Genomic DNA, 19540 nt, shown 5'->3' on the forward strand with positions numbered 1-19540 from the left:
GGCGTTTGTGAGGGCTTTGTCGATGGTGACTGGTCTGTGGCAGGGTCTGCATGAGAACTGTCCGTGGGTGGTGTACGGCAAGGATCTTTCACAGTCTGTCTCTTCCCGGATTGAGTGTGTGCAGGGTGGAGGAGTTGTAGCGGTGGGGCCCAGGAGAACCAGGATTCCTGGCACTGGCCGCGGATGGGTGCAGGCGGGCTTGTCTTAGGCGCACCTTCGACACGCCAGTGGCGCGACCGCGCAGCGGCTGCCATTAAGTAGGGGAGGAGGGTGGGACTGGAGGTGGGAGGCGGGAGTGGGTGCTGAGTCAGTGAGAGGGGCCGCAGTGGCAGGAAAAAGGCAGAACTAAAAGGCTAAAGAAAATTAAATGATAAAGGCAGAAAAAGGCAGAACTAAGAGAAAATTAAATAACAATGCCCACGATCCAATACAGTAATGCGGTATTACAGTGAATCTGAAATGCTGAGATATCACGTGGGCCCTCAAAGCTTTACCGGAGCAGGGACTTCCGGCGTGAACCCTGGAGACTGAAGGAGGGCTATGGAAGTGGCGCTAGCAGACGCAGCTGCTGGGCAGAGTGCTGGCCTGGACCGAGGTCCCTTACAGATTATACATGTTACCTCTTCTCCCAAGGTCAGCGGAGGCGATTCTAACCCACCCAAAGATGTTTATGTGCAGACACTTCAGCGGTTTACCCATAAGCCCGCTGCCACGGTCTCGGAGGAGGCGGCGGCGGCTGGAGTCAGCCTCATCCGTGTAAGGTATTACACGCTGGGGGGCAGGTCACCCAGCACTGCTCTAGTGACGAGCAGCAAGTTCCCTGGAGGAAAACAGAGTGGTAGCCAGAATGGGTTAGTGCATCGCAGGAAAGCACAGCTTGTTTTTAGGTCTTGCCTGCGTTGCAGCGCATGCGCTACTTCGCCTTGGCAAGAACTATTGTCGTTGCTGTTTGGTGTCCGCCCGGTCTCCATAAGGTCCCAGCCACACTGACTGGAGATTGAGCTTGTGCACGGCATCTCTTTTGCTCGCGCACAGCGTCTCTTCCAGACACAAGTGTTTATATTTGCATTGCACTTTCAATGAAAGTGAAAGCGCGATGCAAATATAAACAAGCAGCTTTCGTTAGAGGCAGCATCATGGCCACGCGGCGGCGGCATATCAGAGGCACGCATGATGATCGGGCACTGCGGGGAGACTGCACGCAGTGCTGCACAGCTGTGCGCCAGCCGGAGCCCCTGTGGGCACAATGGCTGAGCAAGTCGCTCGCACCACCACCCCGTCGGTATTTGTGTCGTAGACTCGACCCCATTGGCACCAATGGCCATGTAGATCGGGCGATGACTGTCTGTGCTCGATTCTCGCCAGCAGGAGTGGTCTGAAATCCATAATACATCATACATAATTATGCGGAAACCTCTGCGGCTGCAGAATTGCATAATTACGGTGGCTCTGGTTATATCTCAGTACATATAAACCTCACCACGTGGCTCATTCCCCTGCGGGCAGTTTGTGATCCCAGGCAGGCCTGCCTTTTTGACAGGGCTGCAGCTGCGAAGCTCCCCGAGGAGGGGCGAACACCCCCCCCCCCCCCTCCCCCCAGGCCTGCACACCTGTTCACCCACAGGTGTCTCTCGTCACAGGCCATGGCCTGAAGGAGGAAGCAGTGCTGCGGAGGGGGCGGATGGTGGTGCTGCAGTCACTCTTCCATGCTCGCTTTCAAAAAGGCAGATGTCGCTGTAAGGGCATCAGCCAAATCAATCAGCCTGTAGCGCAAATAAACATAAACAGTGTGCTCCACACACACCCCAGGGCAGCCCTCCTTGAAAGCGGCCAGTGCTCTGAGCTGCTGCCTGGGAGCTCCTAAGTCACATGCGTGAGGGTGGCGGCTCTGTTTACATATGGCAGCTTCTGCCTGGATACAGGAGTTCGTCTCTAGGGGTCTGGTGGTGGCAGTACTCGAGGGAGGGGGTAGTGCGGCGGGGCAGGTGGACCCATCTAGTGCCGGGGGTGGTGTGGTCTGGCGGCAGGCCAGGTGCCTGGGCACCGCATAGGGCTCAAGGGAGGGCATTGAATTCTCAGACAAGCATGCTGCAGGTGTGCGTTTTGAATGGTTTCAGCTGATTGCTTGTTAACCCCTGCCCCCTCCACACACTCAATGCAGGGGTGCGACCACAGAAAGTACACAGGGCTGAGAAACCTCAGGGAAACCCTATGGACGAGTCACAGAGAGATCAACTGTATGGGACAAGGTATGTGGGGGCGAATGAGCCTTTACTGAGGGTGTCTCCGGCTGTGATATCGATGAGCGAGGGTCATTGATATGCACGTGGGCGGGGTTGGTTTGGGATCAAAAATAGGCCGGGGCACCCTAAAAAAAAGTGGCCCACATTTGCTGATTGTGCCTTTTTAGAAAGCAACACAATTATACTTTAAGGGGGGGGAGGGTCTCCAAAAGACGCATGTTTTCTTTACTTCACCGAGATAAAAAAAAATGCAAATGTTGCCAGGACTCTTTGTGCAGGATTAGTTCACAATGGCGAAACACACCTGAATTTATGTGAAATGTTCAGGCCCCCTGCCCCCTCAATCTGCATACATTGATGGGCCCACCCAGCTGAGAGACAGGGAATGACCCCTTCGCTGCGTTGATAAAAAAAAGAGGTTAATTGAGGCCCATCTGCATATGGAAAGGCCGCTCTGCCCCCCACTAGGTCGCTATAGCATCTGAAAAGCACAGACACAGCCCATTTCGACTACCACGCTGCCCAGGAAAGCGGCCCACAGCTGGAACTCTGATGGCCGATTGCTCGAGTGCCCGCCTGTCCGACACTGCACGTGGGGACGAGTGAGAACGCGTGGGATTGCTTTGAAGGCTGTGATGGGGCCAAGTGACGTAGAAACAAGTGGGAGCCTGTTGGGAGTGTCTGAGGCTGTGAAGGGAGAAGCAGAGAGGCACACTGGAATGTGTGGGGCAAGAGATGTGTAAAGGAGGGAGGCCTTAGTGGAAGTTCCTGAGACTAACACATAATGGAAGTTTGTGAGACCGTTCAAATCTATTGGAATGACTGAAGCTGTGCTGTGTGCGAGGAGCGAGGCCATTGGATGTATGGACGTCTGTGATGTATAAAATGAAAGCGCCTCTTGAACTGGTGTGTTAGATTTGGGGGTCTCTAGTTGGCAGAGGTAGGTACCTTTGACAAATAGGAACCCTTGCATCTAGTCAGGGTAAGGGGGTACATTCCTAAAATAACCCCTGCTCACCCCCTTGGTAGCTTGGCACCAGCAGACAGGCTTATCTCAGAGGCAGTGTGTGAAGCATTTGTGAACACATACAGTAATCAAGTGACAACACTACAGATGGACACCACACACGTTTTATATAAAAAATAAGTATTCTTTATATAGACCACAAACGACAAAAATCCACAATACTGTACTTAAAATGGTAGGATTAGCTTAGTTCTCATTAGATGTTAAAATGCGACACTATGAGTTCAATGCGTAATGCAAATGCGTAACGCTATACAACGAAAGTGTTGCAGGGAAGGTGATGCGTCGGTTCCTTACACGCAAGAACGGTGATGCATCGGGTCCCTACTGCTGCGTAGGGGATGCGTTGGTTCTTCTCTGTGAGGGGAGGTGATGTGTTGGTTTCTTACTGCGCTTCCGTGGCGATGCGGCACGCAATGCTGTGATGAGATGAAGATCCAGTGCAATGAAAAAAAATTGCGTCTTTTTCTTGATGCGACACGATGCGGACCGCGACAGACCCTGCGACACGCTTCTCGGTGATGCGGCGCGGTGTGCAGCGACATCGATCCTCTTCTCCTGCAATGCGAGACGCTTTGGCAACGATGCGAGATGCGACAGGCCCTGCGACATGTTTCCCGGTGATGTGGCGGCGTCTGATGCGACGTCGATCCTTTTCCCAGGCGATGCGAGCTGCTTCGACACCGATGCGAGCCGTGACAGGCACTGCAACACACTTCCCGGTAATGCGGATGCGCTTTCTCGTCGTACAGCGGCAGTTCGGCGACACGCTTCTTGCTTGTGAGTCACGCTTCCAGCTCCTTGCGACACACAGTCCCTGAGAATGCCTCGCAAAACAGCAGGCGCTTCCAAAGAACTCTTGGGGAGCTGGTTGGTGAAGTCTGTTGTCCCTGAGACTTCAGCAGGAGGCAAGCTCTTTTCTCAATCCTTGGAGATCCTTCACAAGTTGATTAAAAGTATACACAAAGTTCCTTTCTCCTCTTTGGCAGTCAGGCAACCACTGCAGGCCAATCCCTCACGCTTAGGGATAGTCTCTCCTCAGTCTCTCTGGTTCCTCTCCTCAGCAAAGGTTTCTTCTTGTTTCCCAAAGTGATCTAAAGTTCTGGGGTCTGGGTCCCAATATTTATACTCAGTTTCTCTTTGTCCAAACCAGTTCTGGTCAGTCCTGGAGCACTTTGTGCACAGGACTCCTTCTTTCCTTTCGCAGTGCAGGGCAGGGACATCGGACGCACCACAGGAGGTGGAGCCAGCATTGTGGAGGGAAGGCACAGCCCTATTCAGGTCCCAGGTGCAACTCCTCCCACCCATCTACATGCAATGTTTCTATTCAGCCCTGTGCTGACTCACCCTGTCTCCTGGAATCCCCCAGCCCCTGTCACTCAAACTCCAGACAAGGAATACACAACCTAGCAGAGGCAGGCTTGGATGGTTAGACAAGAAAATACCTACTTTCTAAAAGTGGTATTTTTAAACACAATGTTAAAACCAACTTCACTAAAATATGTATTTTATCATTCTGAGTTCAGGCATACTAAACTTGAATTTCTACCATGTTCTCTGAGTCAGTTAAGATTATAAAATGTAATAATCAAACTGCCCATTCTGTCCTATGGGGAACAGGTAGCTTTGCAATAGTGAAAAACGAAAATGGCTGTAATTCATTATTAGAACATGCCACACACACCAGGGCATGTCCTACCTTATACTTATAATGCACCCTGCCCTTGGGCCTACCATAGGGGTGACTAATATGCAGACAAGGGAAGGTTTAGAGACTGGCAAGTGGGTGCACTTGCCCAGTCAGCATGGAAGTACCAGACTGCCCACAGGCTCTGCAATAGCAAGCCTCAGACCCACTTTGGGTGGCACAACCAGTGCTGCAAGCGCACTAGCAGCATTTGGATTACCAGCCCTGGGCACTCCTGGTGCACTTACTAGGGTCTGACAAGTAAACCAAATCAGCCAATCATGGAATCACCAATCCATATATCAAATTACAATAGGGAGCACTTGCACTGTGGCACTGGATAGCAGTGGCACAGTGCCCAAAACATCTAACACCAGCAAAAACACATGAGGCAACAGCAAAAAATGGAAGGGAGACCCACGCCAAGGTGCCAGGTCTAACATGGTGGAAAGTTGTGATATGTGAATATATACTGTGTATTTCGGTCTATCCAACTGCTTTTATAGCTCCACACTTTTAATGGGAGAGTGTTCAAGCACTTCTCAGTAGCAGAGAGGTACTACGGGGCAGTGAATGCCTACAATTCTAGAATTCCATTTCAAGCACCAGCTATGCATGCAGGCACTACATGCCTTCCTGCAACATTCAGCCCACCATGCGTGCTTTCACTTTCCAAGCAGCCAGGGACAATGGCGGACACTTCTTTGAACTGAAATAGTTCTCGCATTTACAAGAGTTTGAACTATTGGCATTGTCAATGACAATGCCTTTTATTTATGTGTCAATTATCAAAACCGATAAATAAAAGGCATTTACATTTTCAATGCCAATAGCTTAAACTCTCGCAAATGCGAGACCTATTGCATTGCAAATGCTTGTTAAATTGCGCAGTGGACATTCACCCCAGCACATCTGCTACTAAAACGAAGAGTCTGTTGTGTGGGAGTGCCTGATGCGGGCAGGCTGCACAACCTGTGGGTCTTTGGAGGGGACCTTTGGAGGGGGTTTGTGGGCAGCAGGATGCCCGGAGCACTCTTTCTGGGAGAGTTAGCCCACTGAGCCGCCCGCTGAGCCATCTTGAGAGGATGAAGACGACACATACACTCTGTGGTCTGTCCCTGATTGGAGGATAGTTTCACAGGTTTCTCATCAAAACTACTTGCAAAATCTAAGACCTATGTGGATAATTTTGCTTGTAAGTGAATAATTTGCTCCAATTTTTAAATTAACATTCTTGCAAAGCTGCCCTCCATAAAGTTGAACGTCACCTCCCTCCTCACAGCTTTAACTACCAGCCCGCCTGGCTGAGTGAATGAAACTCTTTACCCCAAGCTTGGGTTTTGGCTTTTCTGAGCTCAGTCCCACACCAAGGTCGTGCAGATCTCATCCCACATGCTTGCCACCAACAATGCACTATGAGTGCCCGCTTGGCCCGTGTTATAACCTCTGTGTGCTGGATTATCTGATTCACGTAGAGAACAAGGCCAGGAGATCGAGAGTCCCGATCACTCGCTAACTGAAAGCAGCAGAAGACCCAGACGTAGGAGAGCGCAACACCCTAAAGGAGGGCGGCAAGCTCCAGAGAGGAGGCGCTGAACCAGCACTGGAGAGCCCGTCCCTTCAGAAGAGGGGTGAGCTACCGAGCATAGCCATTCAACCAGCCATGGACAGCCCGTCCCTTCAGGATAGCAGCAAGCTCCCGAACAAAGCCTTTCAACCAGCCCTGGAGAGCCCTGCACACTTTAGAAGGACCACGAGCTCCCGAGCAAAGCCATTGAACCAGCCTTGGAGCGTCCTGCACCCTTCAGGAGGGCGGCGAGCTCCCGAGCAAACCCACTGAACCAGCACTGGAGAGCCCGTCCCTTCAGAAGAGCAGTGAGCTACCAAGCATAGCCATTCAACCAGCCATGGACAGCCCGTCCCTTCAGGATGGCAGCAAGCTCCCGAACAAAGCCATTGAACCAGCCCTGGAGCGTCCTGCACCCTTCAGGAGGGCGGCGAGCTCCAGAGCAAACCCACTGAACCAGCCTTGGAGCGTCCTGCACCCTTCAGGAGGACAGCGAGCTCCAGAGCAAACCCACTGAAGCAGCACTGGAGAGCCCGCCCCGTCAGAAGAGCAGTGAGCTACCAAGCAAAGCTATTCAACCAGCCATGGAGAGCCCAGCTCCCTTCAGGAGGGCGGCAAACGCATAAGCAAATCCATTGAACCAGCCTTGGAGAGCTCTGCAACCTTCAGGAGGGCAGCTAGCTCCTGAGCAAAGCCATTGAACCAGCATTGGAGAGCGAAGCACCCTTCAGGAGTGCGGCAGCTCCGGAGCAAGGCCATTTCACCAGCCTTGGAGAGCCCTTCAGTAGGCAAAGCGCTCCAGAGCAAAGCAATTGCACCAGCCTTGAGAGCCCCGCACTCTTCAGGAAAGCAGCGAGCTTGTGAGCAAAAGCCATTAAGCCAGCCTTGTAGAGCCCTGCACCCTTCAGGAGGGCAGCGAGCTCACAAGCAAAAGCCATTAAACCAGCCTTGTAGAGCCCCGCATCCTTCAGGAGGGCAGCGAGCTCACAAGCAAAAGCCATTAAACCAGCCTTGTAGAGCCCTGCACCCTTCAGGAGGGTGGTGAGCTCTAAGAGAGGAGAGGAGTTGACCTAACTGCTAGGGCGGTCGACCTCAAATATGGGGAACTGGGTTTGAGTCTCGGCGATGATGCTGAACATCCTGTGATTCTGGGCAAATCACTTAATCTCCCCGTGCCCAACATAAAATGAATGTTCCCTCATGTAATGCAACTGGTGCTTTGTAAAGCGCCCTGATACCGGATTCAGGTCAAGTTCGCACTATATAAAACTCTGTAAAATTAGAGTAGGCACTGAAGTATCCTGGGAGAGCCCTGCACCCTCCAGAGTGTGGGGACCTCTAACAGGAGGCCTGAACCATCCTTGGAGAGCCTGGTACTCTTCCAGAGGTTGGAGAGCTCTCAAGAAAAGTCACCAAGCCTCCAAAAAAAGACATTGAACCAGACTTGGTGAGCCCCGCACTCCTCAGATGGGCAGCAAGCTCCTGGGAAAAGGCATTGAACCAGCCATGGAGAGCCCTGTACCCTTTAGGTGTGCGGCAAGCTGTGAGAGGAGGCCTTGAGCCACCCTTTCAGAGTCCAGCACCATTCAGGAGGGCAGCGACCTTTGGAGATGAAGCTTTGACGCAGCCTTGGAAAGCCCTTCACCCTTCAAGATGGTGGTAAGCTCCGAGAAGAGGCACTGAACCAGCCTTGGAGAGCCCTGTACCCTTTTGGTGTGCGGCAAGCTGTGAGAGGAGGCCTTGAGCCACCCTTTCAGAGTCCTGCACCATTCAGGAGGGCAGCGACCTTTGGAGATGAAGCTTTGACGCAGCCTTGGAAAGCCCTTCACCCTTCAAGATGGTGGTAAGCTCCGAGAAGAGGCACTGAACCAGCCTTGGAGAGCCCTGTACCCTTTCGGTGTGCGGCAAGCTGTGAGAGGAGGCCTTGAGCCACCCTTTCAGAGTCCTGCACCATTCAGGAGGGCAGCGACCTTTGGAGATGAAGCTTTGACGCAGCCTTGGAAAGCCCTTCACCCTTCAAGATGGTGGTAAGCTCCGAGAAGAGGCACTGAACCAGCCTTGGAGAGCCCTGCAACCTCCAGGATGGTGGTAAGCTCTGAAAGGAGGCACTAAACCAGACTTGGAGAGCCAGCACCCTTCAGGAGGGAGCCAGATTTAAGCTCCTGAGCCATGCACACAGTCCTACACCATCGCGGTCCCAGAATATTACAAGACGAACTCCATTTCTATGCCCCTAACCGGAATTTAAGGTCATGCAACCAGGCAGGCGACAAGACCAAATGCATTAAGAAAGCCAGGACAGGGGGCCGCGCCTTCTCCCAGCTGGCAACAATTCAATGGAACGAACTACCGCTAGAAATACCTCTTACGGATGATTACATGTCATTTAGAAAACCCATCTGTTCCCTAGGGTTTAGCTCCAGGCACAGTGGCATCTAACACTACCTCACCCTCACTATGGGTTTGACCTCCCAGCGCCGTGATATCCTTTTGGATGAATGTTGCGCTCTATGAATAAATAAATAAATGAGCTCTGAGAGGAGGCATTGAACCAGCCTTTGTTAGCCCTGTACCCTTCAGGAGGGCAGGAAGCTCCCGAGAAGAGGCAATGAACTGCCTTGGAGAGCCCTGTGCCCTTCAGGAGGGCAGGAAGCTCCCGAGAAGAGGCAATGAACTGCCTTGGAGAGCCCTGTACCCTTCAGGAGGGCAGGAAGCTCCCAAGAAGAGGCAATGAACTGCCTTGGAGAGCCCTGTACCCTTCAGGAGGGCAGGAAGCTCCCGAGAAGAGGCAATGAACTGCCTTGGAGAGCCCTGTACCCTTCACGAGGGCAGGAAGCCCCCGAGAAGAGGCAATGAACTGCATTGGAGAGCCCTGTACCCTTCAGGAGGGCAGGAAGCTCCCGAGAAGAGGCAATGAACTGCCTTGGAGAGCCCTGTACCCTTCAGGAGGGCAGGAAGCTCCCGAGAAGAGGCAATGAACTGCCTTGGAGAGCCCTGTACCCTTCAGGAGGGCAGGAAGCCCCTGAGAAGAGGCAATGAACTGCCTTGGAGAGCCCTGTACCCTTCAGGAGGGCAGCAAGCTCCCGAGAAGAGGCAATGAACTGCCTTGGAGAGCCCTGTACCCTTCAAGAGGGCAGGAAGCTCCCGAGAAGAGGCAATGAACTGCCTTGGGGAGCCCTGTACCCTAACCTTAGTGCAGGAGCTGAACAATTTAGGAGTGCAGCAGGTTCCTGAGACAAGGCATTGAACCAGCTTTGAGCCCTGCACCCTTCTGGAGTGTTGCGAGCTCTAACAGGGGGCATTAACAATCCTTCAGCACACTTCAAGAGGTTGGCAAGGTCCTAAGAAAAGGCACCAAACCCCATAAAAAAGACATTGAACCAGCCTTGGAAAGCCTGGCACTCTTCAAGCGGGCAGCAAGCTCCGGAGAGGAGGCATTGAACAAGACTTGGAGAGCCCTGCACCCTTCAGGAAGGCTTTGACCTCTTAGCGGAGGCATTGAATAAGCCTTGGAGGGCCCGGCTCCCTTCAGGGGGGTGGGGAGCTCTGAGAGGAGACATTGAACCAGCCTTGGAGTGCCCGGCACCCTTCAAGCGGGCAGCAAGCTCCGGAGAGGAGGCATAGAACAAGACTTGGAGAGCCCTGCACCCTTCAGGAAGGCTTTGACCTCTTAGCGGAGGCATTGAATAAGCCTTGGAGGGCCCGGCACCCTTCAGGGGGGTGGGGAGCTCTGAGAGGAGACATTGAACCAGCCTTGGAGTGCCCGGCACCCTTCAAGCGGGCAGCAAGCTCCGGAGAGGAGGCATTGAACAAGACTTGGAGAGCCCTGCACCCTTCAGGAAGGCTTTGACCTCTTAGCGGAGGCATTGAATAAGCCTTGGAGGGCCCGGCACCCTTCAAGGGGGTGGGGAGCTCTGAGAGGAGACATTGAACCAGCCTTGGAGTGCCCGGCACCCTTCAAGCGGGCAGCAAGCTCCGGAGAGGAGGCATTGAACAAGACTTGGAGAGCCCTGCACCCTTCTGGAAGGCTTTGACCTCTTAGCGGAGGCATTGAATAAGCCTTGGAGGGCCCGGCACCCTTCAGGGGGGTGGGGAGCTCTGAGAGGAGACATTGAACCAGCCTTGGAGTGCCCGGCACCCTTCAGCAGAGTGGCGAGCTCTGAGAGGAGGCTTTTAACCAGCCTTGGAGAGCCAGGCACAGATCAGGAGGGCAGAAAGCTACTGCAAAGAGGCATTTAACCAGCATTGGAGAGCCCGGCACCCTGCAGCTCCTTGTTTGCTTGCTCACAGCTTCCATGCACTTCATTAGCAATGTGCTGTCTGACTATCTTCAAGGCACCCTGAAGTCCTTGAGCCGGTTCCCTGGGTGAACCGAAGCCTCAGGAATCTCAAGTTGCTACTTTTTGTCTGCAAGTCCTTACCTTGTACTGTTTTTCAGTTCTTCTGAGTTCTACAATGTGCTTGCCAGCCTCTGACTGCGATTGACCCTGCCACAGCCCATCTGGTCTGTGAGAGGATCCAGACTCACTCAGGGACTTCAGATTCACAGTTTTGTTTTTGTATGTCTCAGCATTCCCATAAACAAATACTACCCGTTTATTCTTGTGAAGGAAACCCATTCCCACTGCTGATTCAACCAAAATTAAGTTTTCTATCTGAGTTCAGTGCATTGTTTATATCACATGAAGGTAAATCCACTCCTTATATTGGCCTGGTCCATCAGAAGGAGGAAGATGACCAGGCAGGTTTGAGCAACACAAGTACCTTGAGATCTGTAGCTGGCGCTAAGGAACTGATGCAGCGCAGTGTACGTCTTTGAGAATCATGAATCTGAAGTCAAGGGTGACGTGTCGATCATTCCATGGTCTTCTGCCACCTGCATCAGTTTAAATCCTTTTGTTGCCCCACTCAAGAGTAGAGGGTTGTGGTGGGTGGAATTGGCAGTAAAAGCTGTTGTAAGCGTACCCGCCGGTGTCGTGTCTTGTGTACATGTGACGGACTGAAGGTGTTTGTTTCCTCACTTCCGACACTCTAACCTTCTGGCTGGCCTCCTTCTCCATCTGATGCCCCGCACAAGAGCAGATGGTTGCGGTGGATGAACCTGGCAGTGAAGGTTGTGCTAAGAGTGTCTGCCTGGGTCATGTCTAGTGATGTGTGAGTAGCTGAACATGTGTGTTGTTTCCCCACCAACAACCCTCTCACCTACCTGACTTTCTTCCCCAGCTGATGCCCTTTGACAACCGGACCTCTGCAGGTACGGACAGGCCCCAGCAGAAGGCAGAGGAAGAGGAAAGGAAGAAGCTGAAGAGGAGCGAGACCTTACGCTGGTTCAGGGACACGCAGGCCTGCAAAGTGATCCGGGACGGCGACTACCCCCCATGGCTGCATGGGATGATCAGCCGCAGGTGAGCGTCAGCTTCTGTTGACTCAATTCATTGTTAGTCTTGGCAATAACTGTAAGGAAATGGCTCTTTTTGAATGGTTACCCCACGTTTTCTGACTGATCTTGTTGTTTTCACAACTGCGAGCACTAAGACCTGCCAACCAAACCCTTGTGCCAGTTCCCTGACCCTAAAATATGTATGTCATCTTTGCTATACCTGTAGGAGAATAGGATCTGCTTCACATGTTTACCCCCACTTTTTGCTCGTGTTTCACTGTTTTTCGACTTTAGTCTGGCTGTGGCCCTGCTAATCAGGACCACAGCCTAGCTGCTTCCTCTCTAAATTGATTTAATGTACTTTAGGTATACTCCAGATTGGATTCTGGGGTACCCTTGTGAGTCCCTAGTATATGGTATACTATGTACCCAGGGCATAGGTACCCCAGAGGCCTACCAGGGGCTGAAGCATGTATTGTGCCACCCCTGGAAAGCCATGCAAAATGACACCACAGGTCTGCTACTGCAGCCTTGGTAAGGTGGTGCATGCACCCCTTACTGAGGTATAGGTTCACTATACCTCACCTATCACTGCACATAGTAACCTATCAGTCACCCCTATGGCAGGCCTTACCAATCCTGAAGGCAGGGTGCTTGGTTATCTGTGAGAGGGTGCCCAGGCATGAGCTGAGCCCCTCTGCAGCCTTCGGAATCTCTTCTCCGGGGTTGTCAGTGGTGCAGCCTGACCATATACTCTTAAGTGCATTATATCTCAAACGGTTAATGCTAACTTTGGACTGACTGCACGGAAACATGTTGTGTTTGGTGTCAAACACATTGGAATCATACCCCCACTTCAGTTCTTGATGTGAGGATATGATCCCACTCTTCTAGAGGGAAAAACATGACAGTACTGGTATACCCAGTAGAAATCTAATAGAGCTCAGGCATCACAAAATGGATGCTGTAGCCACAGACACAGGTCTGGCCTCCTGCTGCTGACCGAAACTCTGGCAGGGGAGGCCTGGACAATAGGTTTCCTGTCACAGGGAGGTGTAACCACTTCCCAGACGGGCTTATGTGTATTGGGGCTGGGTGGGAACACTCTCCGAGTGCTTTAAAGTCCTGCACTGGGGGGCACATTTGGTGTCCCTGTGCATAGTCCTGCTCAAACCGGTTCAGGGGCTTCCAGCCCCTGCTCTGGTGTGAAACTGGACAAAGGAAATGGGTGTAGCCACCCCTCTTTCCAAACCCTCCCATAGGTGGGTACCCAGAGCTAGTCCAACCCCTTCCTTGGGTATAAGTAAGGAACCTCTGTAACCAGAACTTTAGATATCCCAGGACGAAACTCTGAAACTGAATCCTGGAACTTCGATGCTCTACTAAAGACTAGAGGACTGAAGAAATCTCCCTTGGGGTCAAGGAGTGACTCCCCTGCTTGGCTGGCACCAACGAAGCATTTTGCCGGTCTGCATCTCCGAAGCTCCCGCCGGACTCCGAAGTTTTGCAGCCCAGGAAGAGGATTTCCAGACATATCGGAGGCTGACCCGAGTCCCCAGCAAAGTTGAGACCCGCAGCCCTCGTGAGTAGCGTGGAACCGGAACTCCTGGTCACCGTGCACTTTTGCAAGTGTATTGACTTCTCGACGTCTCTTGAAGTCTTGCTTGGGCTCACTTGTAGCCCCCACCTCGAGCAGAGAATCCACTGAAGATTGTCGGCCTAGTCACCCCGAGTGAGCCGCGGGCTGCCATTTTGTGTTTCTTCTCAAGGTCCCTTCGCGATCCCTGGTCCGTCAACTGGTGGGTCCCTGAGGGGGTAATTTTGATTTTCCTTGGGCTTACCTGGTTGCTCCAGATGTGCCCTGACTGCAAACCAAGTGGTGAGTCCCTCAGACCTTGCTGGTCTCCACCGAAGCATCTTTCTCCTTTCTGCGTGGGTTGCTGTTGCCAAGGCTTGTTGCGTCCAATCCGGGCACCGACACTGCAGCACTCGACATCCTTTGTGGCACATCTCGCATCCAGCTCCTGGTCATCCTCGACACCTCCTAGTCCTCGTGGCTGAAGAGTCAAGTTTCACCTCCTTCACCTGAAATCACCCGACATCGGAGGGTGGGCATCCACCTATCGCCTTCCTGGTCACTGACAAGTCACCCAGACTCTGTCCCCACTGCTTTCAGGTTCTTCTCATCTTCGATACAGGCTTGGATCTCTTCGGACACTTTGCACTTCTTCACCAGCTCCCATTGAAATCGAGGACGCGACCCGACACCATTTGACACTTATGCACCCGGCTTCCCTGGGTGAGGTAACACGAGGACTCCGATGCTTCTGTGGGTGTTGGCCCAAGAACTCCCTAAGTCCCAAAGGGTGTTGTCCTGGCTCATTTCTAAGTGTTCCTAATCTTTAAAATTCTAACTGCGACTTTACCCATAGAAGCTAACGGGAGCTCGCGGCTGTGTTCACACACTGCACACAGCCCCCATGGGTCCCCTGTGTCACTACCTTGGGCGGTTCCTTGGGGTCCCAGCGATTCTACAGGCTCTAGGCCTTGTGTCTAGTTAAGTCATGGTTCTTATACCACTATTTTAGTATATGGTTTGGCTCACCCCCATAGCCTGATGTGGATTTGTGCTTATTTCTGTGATATTTGAAGTGTTTTGACCTCTAGTCTCATAAAGAGACTAGGAGGGTGTGTTTAGAAATAAATAAATGTATTTTATATATATATACCTGGTGTGGTTGTCTTTCATTTAGTGACTCAAGAGATTATAGACTGGTAAAACAAGCTGCTTTACATTCCTTCAAGACTTAGCCTGAAGGCTGCTCTCCAAAGCTACCACTAGGATAGCTTTCAATAAAGGTTGTCTTTAACCTATAACCAATAAGGGGTTGTTTGGACTGGTACAGGGTGCCCACTTTAATTAGTGGACAGCATATACCAGGCCAACTTCTCACAATACCAATTTGGCACAGACTAATTTGCCCGAGTATATGTTACGCTGGGTACCCATCACATGTACATTTGAGAGTCACCCACGGAGTTTCAGCACCGGTAATGCCACCCTGCCTGTGATACATGTAAAATGCACCTCCCAGTCCGCCATTGTAGACTGGAAGAGCCGTGTTCAATTGGCAGCTCGAATCTGCCATTTTAAAAAATAGCAAAGCCAAACCTCCCTCTACAATACATGTAAGTCACCCCTTTGGCAGGGCTACCAAGGCCTAAGGCCGGGTGCAACATATTACATGTAATTTTCATGTTCTGGCAGTAAAAACGTGAAACTGACTCTTACTGGGGAAGGACCTCAGTTGCCCCATTGGCACGTATAGCGTTATATGCTAACCCCTCAGTTATGCAAACTCCGGGATGGTGCGACCAAAATTGATACTTCAAGGTATCGAACAACTTGTTACATTAACCTTGACTTGATTCTCAAGTCGAAATTAATGTAATAACTAACAGTGTGCAACTTTTACAAAGTTGACACTTTGTTGCCTTTAATCTCCTGCGTCCTTAGCAGCTTGAGCCCAACATAGCGGTCTGCCCTCCTAGGGAGACGAGCGAACGACTCTCAGGAAAGGAGACAGTAGGCTCCTGCACTGCAGAGAGGTGTTATCTCCCTCCTGCAAGAAGCCACACCGGTGTTGGCCCAAAAGGCAAGCTTTAAAGGACAAGATGCCTTTGCAAAGTAAATGGGGGTCACCTTGGAGAGGCACAGCCCTATTGTTTTGGAAGAATTGCTGGCACCCGGAAAGGAGAGGGGAAACCTGCTGCAAAGCCTGTTTTTCAGGGACATGCAGCCCCCTTTGTAGCCACACCTCTTGGTTGGGCTAGGGAACTCTGGACACCGAGAGAGGGGTTCTGCCATGTTTGGAGTGGGCAGAATGGTGCATTTTGGGATAGCCAGATGCCACACTTTCCAGGAATTGGTTATTAGGAGGGAGGGAACCTAGTAGCCCATTGGCTCTGACTGCTTCATCCCTGAGAGCATTGCTCATAAATAGGGCACCCCTGGCACCCAGAACTCAGATCTCCTCTGGACTGCAAGAAGGACTAAAGAACTTCCCTGCTGCACCATCAAACCAGCAAAGGGGCTGCACCGGGATGGACTGAACCTGGTGGCTGACAAAGGTGAAGGGACTGTTCCGGATGTGTCCAACTCATGGAGGAGTTGTCTCCAGATCATAACCAAAGAAAAGTGTCTCCATCCAAGGGTTAGTTGACTGACCTTCTGTTCACATCATGGCCACAACAGCTGAGAAGCCTGCTGGGGCAAGTTGACAACCCAGAATCTTCAGTTTACCGCCAACAGCCGTTATCCAGCTCCAGACTTTAGCACCTAACACTCTAAGTTGCACCTGAGTTCTCTGAGCCTGCGAGAGTTGTTGGAGTGCATCTTGGCCACCCAGAAGCTGAATGGTTGCCAAGGTAAGGATTTGGCTTTGATCGTGATACTGGGCGACTGGTATCCCAGTGGTGGCTGGACTTCCACCATCCCCGTTAGGACTTTGAGGGCCATCAACCCTGTGGCAAGGACTGCCTCACCCCCTTTTGTAGTCTGAGAAGTTGCCACAGAAAGGCTGCATCGCATCCACAGCATTCTTGAGCATCTTTAGCCTCCTTCATCCCTTGCATCAGGACCACGTCCATGATTCCCCTGACACCAGCTCAGCATCCACAGCATCCCTGAGCATCTTTAGCCTCCTTCATCCCTTGCATCAGGACCACGTCCATGATTCCCCTGACACCAGCTCAGCATCCACAGCATCCCTGAGCATCTTTAGCCTCCTTCATCCCTTGCATCTGGACCACGTCCATGATTCCCCTGACACCAGCTCAGCATCCACAGCATCCCTGAGCATCTTTCGCCTCCTTCATCCCTTGCATCAGGACCACTCCCATGATTCCCCTGACACCAGCTCAGCATCCACAGCATCCCTGAGCATCTTTAGCCTCCTTCATCCCTTGCATCAGGACCACGTCCATGATTCCCCTGACACCAGCTCAGCATCCACAGCATCCTTGAGCATCTTTAGCCTCCTTCATCCCTTGCATCAGGACCACGTCCATGATTCCCCTGACACCAGCTCAGCATCCACAGCATCCCTGAGCATCTTTAGCCTCCTTCATCCCTTGCATCAGGACCACTCCCATGATTCCCCTGACACCAGCTCAGCATCCACAGCATCCCTGAGCATCTTTAGCCTCCTTCATCCCTTGCATCAGGACCACTCCCATGATTCCCCTGACACCAGCTCAGGATCCACAGCATCCCTGAGCATCTTTAGCCTCCTTCATCCCTTGCATCAGGACCACTCCCATGATTCCCCTGACACCAGCTCAGCATCCACAGCATCCCTGAGCATCTTTAGCCTCCTTCATCCCTTGCATCAGGACCACGTCCATGAATCCCCTGACACCAGCTCAGCATCCACAGCATCCCTGAGCATCTTCAGCATCCTGCATCCCTTGCATCAGGACCACTCCCATGATTCCCCTGACACCAGCTCAGCATCCACAGCATCCCTGAGCATCTTTAGCCTCCTTCATCCCTTGCATCAGGACCACTCCCATGATTCCCCTGACACTGGCTCAGCATCCACAGCATCCCTGAGCATCTTTAGCCTCCTTCATCCCTTGCATCAGGACCACTCCCATGATTCCCCTGACACCAGCTCAGCATCCACAGCATCCCTGAGCATCTTTAGCCTCCTTCATCCCTTGCATCAGGACCACTCCCATGATTCCCCTGACACCAGCTCAGCATCCACAGCATCCCTGAGCATCTTTAGCCTCCTTCATCCCTTGCATCAGGACCACGTCCATAATTCCCCTGACACCAGCTCAGCATCCACAGCATCCCTGAGCATCTTTAGCCTCCTTCATCCCTTGCATCAGGACCACTCCCATGATTCCCCTGACACCAGCTCAGCATCCACAGCATCCCTGAGCATCTTTAGCCTCCTTCATCCCTTGCATCATGACCATGTCCATGATTCCCCTGACACCAGCTCAGCATCCACAGCATCCCTGAGCATCTTTAGCCTCCTTCATCCCTGCATCAGGACCACGTCCATGATTCCCCTGACACCAGCTCAGCATCCACAGCATTCTTGAGCATCTTTAGCCTCCTTCATCCCTTGCATCAGGACCACTCCCATGATTCCCCTGACACCAGCTCAGCATCCACAGCATTCTTGAGCATCTTTAGCCTCCTTCATCCCTTGCATCAGGACCACTCCCATGATTCCCCTGACACCAGCTCAGCATCCACAGCATTCTTGAGCATCTTTAGCCTCCTTCATCCCTTGCATCAGGACCACACCCATGATTCCCCTGACACCAGCTCAGCATCCACAGCATTCTTGAGCATCTTTAGCCTCCTTCATCCCTTGCATCAGGACCACGTCCATGATTCCCCTGACACCAGCTCAGCATCCACAGCATTCTTGAGCATCTTTAGCATCCTTCATCCCTTGCATCAAGACCACCTCCATAGGAAACCACCACAACTGATAAGTGTCTGGAACTGCCTGAAGACTGCTTCACCTGATGAGGCAACTGTTTCTGAGGACCTTGCTGGTCCCTCCAACCGGCTGTCCACTGGGGTTGATCACCTGAAGTGACTCCAAGTAACCGCATTACAACAAGCCCAACTTTTTAGTGAAAAAGATTTAGTGGCAAATTTGTTGAATTTTACGGTTGCATGAAATGCTTTTATCTACTATACCTTGTAAAAGAGCCCCGGGGGATCTTTTTCCTTGTGTTTTTTAAAAATACAGTGTATTTTTATAAATTTGTGTTGGATTTTTTAAGTGTTTTGTCGATTCTTCAATTGTTTTGGCGCTGTTTACATACTTTACACTTGTTCCTTTGTGTAAGCCTCAGAGCCACAATTATCCAGGGTTGAGCTGAAGGTTTGACAAACGCAACCTAAAGGAGCTGGTAAGTGCATTACACGGTGAAGTCGCACAACCGCACCATATAATAAACCCCATTTCCTCACATTATCTATTTGTTAATGGAAGTTGAACCAGTGTGAGGAGCAGCCTACTGGAGCACAAGCCAAGTGGAAGAGATGCAATTTAATGGAGAAGCCAATGAAAAGAAAAGCCAGTGTGAGGAGAGACCAATGAAAGGAGGAGCCAGTGTGAGGAGAGACCAATGAAAGGAGGAGTCAGGGTGAGGAGAGGTCAATGGGAAGAAGAGCCAGTGTGAGGAGAGACAAATGAAAAGAGGAGCCAGGGTGAGAAGAGACAAATGAAAGGAGGAGCCAGTGTGAGGAGAGACAAATGAAAGGAGGAGCCAGTGTGAGGAGAGACCAATGAAAGGAGGAGCCAGGGTGAGGAGAGGTCAATGGGAGGAAGGGCCAGTGTGAGGGGAGACAAATGAAAGGAGGAGCCAGTGTGAGGAGAGACAAATGAAAGGAGGAGCCAGGGTGAAGAGAGACAAATGAAAGGAGGAGTCAGGGTGAGGAGAGGTCAATGGGAAGAAGAGCCAGTGTGAGGAGAGACCAATGAAAGGAGGAGTCAGGGTGAGGAGAGGTCAATGGGAAGAAGAGCCAGTGTGAGGAGAGACAAATGAAAGGAGGAGTCAGGGTGAGGAGAGGTCAATGGGAAGAAGAGCCAGTGTGAGG

General features: G+C 51.9%; 1 protein-coding gene across 1 annotated transcript in view; it reads left to right on the top strand.

The window, feature by feature from the left end:
* Positions 1 to 19540, top strand: part of LOC146863614 (myosin-IIIb-like) — a 547606-nt gene that overhangs the window by 478386 nt on the left and 49680 nt on the right. Inside the window, exon 25 of the mRNA XM_085627644.1 lies at positions 11748 to 11929. Coding sequence (XP_085483770.1) covers positions 11748 to 11929 — 182 coding nt within the window. The remainder of the gene's footprint in view (positions 1 to 11747; positions 11930 to 19540) is intronic.

Source organism: Triturus cristatus, chromosome 2_1 (assembly GCF_964204655.1).
Source record: "Triturus cristatus chromosome 2_1, aTriCri1.1, whole genome shotgun sequence".
NCBI classification, from domain to species: Eukaryota; Metazoa; Chordata; class Amphibia; order Caudata; family Salamandridae; genus Triturus; species Triturus cristatus.